This window comes from Galendromus occidentalis, unplaced genomic scaffold (genome assembly GCF_000255335.2).
Source record: "Galendromus occidentalis unplaced genomic scaffold, Mocc_1.1 scf7180000077190, whole genome shotgun sequence".
NCBI classification, from domain to species: Eukaryota; Metazoa; Arthropoda; class Arachnida; order Mesostigmata; family Phytoseiidae; genus Galendromus; species Galendromus occidentalis.
Window position 1 is genome coordinate 6,454 of NW_003805178.1, and position 5,613 is coordinate 12,066.

Sequence of the window (5,613 nt, forward strand, 5' to 3'; positions counted from 1 at the left end):
ACAGGTAAAACGTTCCCCTCCGAAGGCCGGACTGGGGACCCTTCAGCGACCCCTGGCGAGCGACTACGGCAAACAGGGTGCGGGCAACCCGCGGCGGCCGAAGATCATTGTCACACAGGCCGACGGCTCCGACGACGCGACTTGGAAAAGGGAACAGGATAAACGAAGATTGCAACCTCGTGGGAGATCTGCATCTTCACCGAGTAGTTCGGATTCCGCTCACGAGTCGGTTATGGTATTTGTCGGATCCGTAAGGGCACTCGACGCCCAAAACTCCACGGCCGTGCTGTATCCCTTCGCGCATCAGGTGGGTAGAAGAGCTCCGTCTCTGGAGCCGGAATCAATGCCAGCTGTATGGACGACGATCGAGAAGCTTGTTCTCGACGTTTGTGTCTGTCTGTGATTAGCCTCGGCCAGACACATGTTTTCGTCTTGCATGAGTTGTGCAATGACAAGAGCCGTCGTGTCATAGCTCTGGAATCTCGATGAATGAGTGGGAAAAAAACATGAGAATCACGGCAGTGAAGCCCGATTTGAATTCATCGCTGGCTAGGAACCGATCCACAGAAGATGGAATTTTTACTTTCGATCGTCCCTGTAATTGTTGACGGAAGTTTTTGGCCGGTCGAGGGCAACGCCAATGGAGAGAATTTTTCGTGATCGTCGCCGACGACGATCGTCCGCGGATTAGTCCAGGAGTGTCTCTCGAGACCGTGTGAGCGAGCCGATTACACTCGTTCTGGGTTGGGAAAAGTATAAAATTATCATCGGTTCCGACGCGACGGTTACCATTCAATTTTTTGCCGCCGTGCCGGCAGGCATGAGTCGTTGACGAATTATTTCTTTCATTTGACGTCTTCTTCCCTCCGCTGGATCCCCGTGGTGTACCAGAGCCTTATCCGCATTCGCGAACATTGAGCTCGTCGCAATAAGATGGCTTCTCTCAAATTCAATCCATCGATGCTGATCGCGGGCGGGCACTAGGCACGTCGACCAGCATTATCGAAGATGCATGGGGCAGAGTGCGATGAGGAGGTGCCCCTTGTAATCAAAAGGAATTTTCCAGCAGCGACGTTTCATATTCAGATAGCGCACCGAATTGGGTTGCAGCGTAAACACTCTAGGGGAGCGTCGACGATGACGGAAGCCCATGATGCTGGGGAGCTCTTGAGGACGGAAAATTATCCGGAAGAGTCATTTTTCAGCAAACAAAATGGACTTCTCGTTTGAGCTCCCTTTCCTTGCGAGAATACATGAAATTCGAACCGATTCGGGTCGAGTGTGTGTGTGTGTACCTGGACTAATCCTTCGCTCTTGTCGTCAGATAAAACCAACAGGAATCTTTTCTCTCGTTCCAGGTGGGAGGTCACACTCAGATGCTGCTCCTGGATAAGAGTACATTATGCAAACCCTTGATAAATCGCGAGTTGCAATTTTATCTGGACATGCCCCGAGACCTGAGACCCTTCACGCCTCAACACAAGGGCGTGATCAGGGTCCACAGTTACTCGGATGACGATTCGATCCTGAGTTACCATCCCCACAAACACGAAGGTGCGTGTCAGAATTGCCTCGATGAAAAATAGTCGCAACCGATCATTGTTATGAATTATTATTATTCCGTATTGAATGAAGTTTCCGAAGTTCGAATCAGCGAGACTGAGCTCTCCCGTCGTGGCCTTCAATTAATCTCGCGTCTCTCACTGTATCCTACAGCCATAAATAAGCGCCATTCCTCGGACGATCTGTCGAGATGGCAGCGCCGACACGACATGCGACAGGCCAACTCTCTGAAAGTTCAGATATGCTCGTGCTCCGAGGAGCGCCACCTTCTCCAGCGGCGTCAGAGTAGACCGTGTGCCCAGGACAACGGCGGCGGCGGCGGCGATAAGGTAATTCCGCAATCGGGACGGGATCGGCTTTCTTCTGAATCGAGTTTATCGAAATCGCTGATTCAGGATCAATTTCGCGGACAACGAATAACGTTCCCCCGTTCACGTTTTCCCCAAAAAGGTTCATCATCGATACTTCCTCCTGTTAGAGAATGTCGTCTCCCGTTTCCATCGTCCATGTATCCTAGATCTGAAAATGGGTACTCGGCAGCACGGCGACGACGCCACCGACGAGAAGAAAAACAGGCAGATGGCCAAGTGTGCGGCTTCGACTTCAGCAAACCTTGGTGTCCGACTATGTGGAATGCAGGTAAACAACTCTTTCGACCCTGTGGTTTTGACCCCATTTCTGATAGCCGAGATAGCACTCATTCTCGCTGCATACATTTGGAGGACACGGTCAAGAGGGAGGAGGTGGTTTTCCAGTTCGGTTGCTTCTCCACAGGTATTTCAAGCGGACATACGAGCGTTCTACTGGAAGGACAAGTATTACGGACGAAGATTGGACGATCAAGGCTTCCGGAACAGTCTCTACCAATTCTTCCACAACGGGTTCCAATTACGCACCGACGTTATTGACTTGATTGCCGAGAGATTGGTGAAATTGAGGAAAGCCATTGAGAAACAGAACTCGTTCAGATTCTACTCGTCCTCGCTCCTCATCATCTATGAAGGGTGAGTTCAACAAACCACCATCAATCGTATGGGCGAGGCAAGAACCGCACGCATCGAGATGATTTCATTGAGCTTCGACGCTCGTATGAGAGCTCGCCGTTGCCTGCCTGCCTGCCTGCCTGACTGGTCCGGGTGAGGCTCTGGCCGGCATCCAGCTGGTGACGAGCTGACATTTCGAGTATTCGAAGCCTGACGTTCGGCCAGATACCGGAATGATGCCACCTGTCTGGGATTCGCGAGAGCATTGAACTCCTGATAGGGAAACTTCTGGGGAGAGAGGGAGGGAGTCCCTCGTTATTATTTCGTTATCACGTGATTGCTTTCATTGGTATTCTCGACTATCGGACATTCGCTGCTCCGCTGTGAATTGGGAGAATTCATGAGTTGCCTCGCTCCGAGAACTCCGCCTTCAAGACATTGAGGGGAACCTTTTCCGCACGATACTTCCTGTAGAGGATCCGGAAGAGGATAAGTTAACCTTCCCCATCCATCTGCGGAGCCTATCTCCCTCGTCTAACGCTCGATTTCGTTCTCCAGATGCGAAGACCTCGAAGATGGTCTTTCGGACCCCGAGGACGCGGAAGAAGGTGAAATGATGGAGGACGTGATGGATTTCGCTTCCTGCTCGGGTGACGTTGACGATTCGTCCATGGATTCGTCGCTGGATTCCGCTCCCTCGTCCCACTTGAAATCGGGCCGCAGGTGGAGCACAAAGCCTTCGCATCGAGAACTGCATGGTCCGCAGGTCGATGTGCGCGTCATAGATTTCGCACATACCACTTACGAGGGCTATGAAGGCGACACGAAAGTTCATAAAGGACCAGATGCCGGATATCTGCTCGGTGAGTGAACCGTCGATGGGGCTCGACGCGCGGCAAAGAGATACGCTCACGAAAATTCGAGGTGCGTCCACCTACCGCACAGAGAGCGCGATATCCGTCGCTTACGAAAACTTGGCAAATATTCCAGGTCTAGACAATCTGGTGGAGATGCTCCGTGAAGTGAAGAATGGACGCGGGACAGGCGGTCAATGCGAGCCGGAGTCGTCTGCGAGCCACGACGACGACGACGGCATCACCGACGTCGATTCGACTCCCCACTTGTAAATAGTGGAGCTTACGAACAACAACATCGACCCTCCACAGAAAGTGTATAAACGATCTTTGGTGACACAAACGTATTCGCACCGCACGTATGGTGAGACCCGCCTACGACCTTGTGAACAAAACCCTCAAACGCCCTCTTGGGCATTCTGTATCTTCAGCATGATGTACATATCTCATTACCACAACAGCGATGTTCGTTGTAGCCTTGTTCTGATGAGACTTCTGGCTACCGTTGGGTCATTCGATGACTTTCTTTCTTGCCGCTCCACGAACATTTTCCGAACCAGCGAACATTTTCTTCGTTCTTAGCCATTCGCTCCCAAGCGTTTTGACCAAACAATGGAACCCATCAATTTTTAGATTGATTGATTGATAATCTCAAGACGTAGACTCTGCCAGCCGAGAAAATGCTGGTACCGAGACAAACTCAGTAATTCGAAAACTAGAGACGAGCAGTAGCTTCACGATGCACGAACGGCCAGTGCGGAAACGTCACAAGACTTTTCTAGTGGACGAGTTTGCGTACGCGTGAATTTTCGAAATGGCAGTATTTTCTTGTAAATATCGTTGCAAATGAGATCTTGGAGCTCGCGCCCGGAAGCAACCGAAGTTTCACGATGATGGAAGCAAAACCTGTCAAGCGAACGGAGGAAAACGCAATCGAACGGGTGTGGCGGCGACTGCCGTGTACTATACGACGATTGATTGAATTACCGTTCTGGCAAATGTGATAAGAGTGAGTGTGAGTACTGTTCAGTTGTTCCTATGGTCTGTTGACGACTGCAATAATGAGACGTCGTAGAAACTCTCGACATACAAATCCCAAGAGCGATGCCGAACGGTGATGATTTTTTTCTATTCACGCGAACGTATAGAGCGCCCGGAGCGAGATTCCATTCCGGCATCGGCTGATGGTGTCCCGCTGCCGAGCAAGGTCGGATGGGCGGAAGAAGAATGTTCGATTCGTGGAGTATAGTGTACACATAGGTACGGTGACAAGCTCTTATTTCGTAGTGTCTGTTCCGGGACTGTAACCGGGGTTTGAAACAACTTCGATCTCTGAGAAGGCATTCCAATCACGGACTATATACTCAGAGCGAAAAATCAAGTTCAATCCATCAGGAGACACACGATCGTCGATTCCAGCGGACGATTTCGGAAACGTAGAGCAGGAATATCATTGATTAGAGCAGCTTGTACTTGAAGTTTTCTCCCGCCGGGGCTCTACCCGCCCCCCTGTATCTCCGATGCTTCCGGAACTTGGTGATCGACCATTAGTCATATCTCGAGTTTTTCCAAGCTGCTGGATGAAGATCCGAGAGTCTGCATGTACTTGAGTTGGAATGTAGTCAAACAGTCGGCTCACACACGGTAGATTTGCTAAAGAATAGCTGGCAGACATCTATTTTGTGGAATTCGTACTCATCCTGGAAGTTCAACCCGGAATAATAATCTAGACTGTAAAGGAACGACGTGCGATGAAGTATTCACAAGTTATATGATCTACCTGATATCCTAAGACATCCTATCCTGATGATGGAGTAGATTCAAAGTAATTGACCTATTATTTTGGAAGTAGTGTTATTCATCCTGTATTCTCTCAGGGCACGCTCCGTCTCCTCCGGAGACATCCGACGAACCTCGGACTTCGTAGCATGAAAATTACCACTTGATCCATCTCTGAAACCGTCACCGAAATACGTTATAAGTTTATGTTCATTGTGAGACCTGCGGGAATATCAGCTGAGCGGAGTGGGGCTCGATCATTCATTCGGTCGAACTCGTCACCGAATCACTCATTCAATCAAACGAAAAGTGAAGACGTTGCCGCGTGTTATGCTGCCTGACTGCATTTTGCTGCACGTTCTGTGGGACGTAGGCACAAAGCTATTGAGCGATGGCCGCAATAAAGTTATTTAATTCAGAATAAAACACTCGAA

At 50.0% G+C, this 5,613-nt stretch overlaps 1 protein-coding gene across 1 annotated transcript; it reads left to right on the forward strand.

Moving 5' to 3' along the window:
• Nucleotides 1-226: 226 nt before the first annotated feature.
• On the forward strand, nucleotides 227-5,613 carry Ip6k (Inositol hexakisphosphate kinase). The gene is made up of 7 exons (XM_018638857.1): nucleotides 227-307; nucleotides 1,359-1,554; nucleotides 1,717-1,840; nucleotides 2,004-2,202; nucleotides 2,338-2,567; nucleotides 3,105-3,409; nucleotides 3,537-5,613. The coding sequence occupies exons 1-7, from the start codon at nucleotides 233-235 to the stop codon at nucleotides 3,671-3,673; spliced, it is 1,266 nt and encodes a 421-aa protein (XP_018494373.1). The 5' UTR covers nucleotides 227-232; the 3' UTR covers nucleotides 3,674-5,613.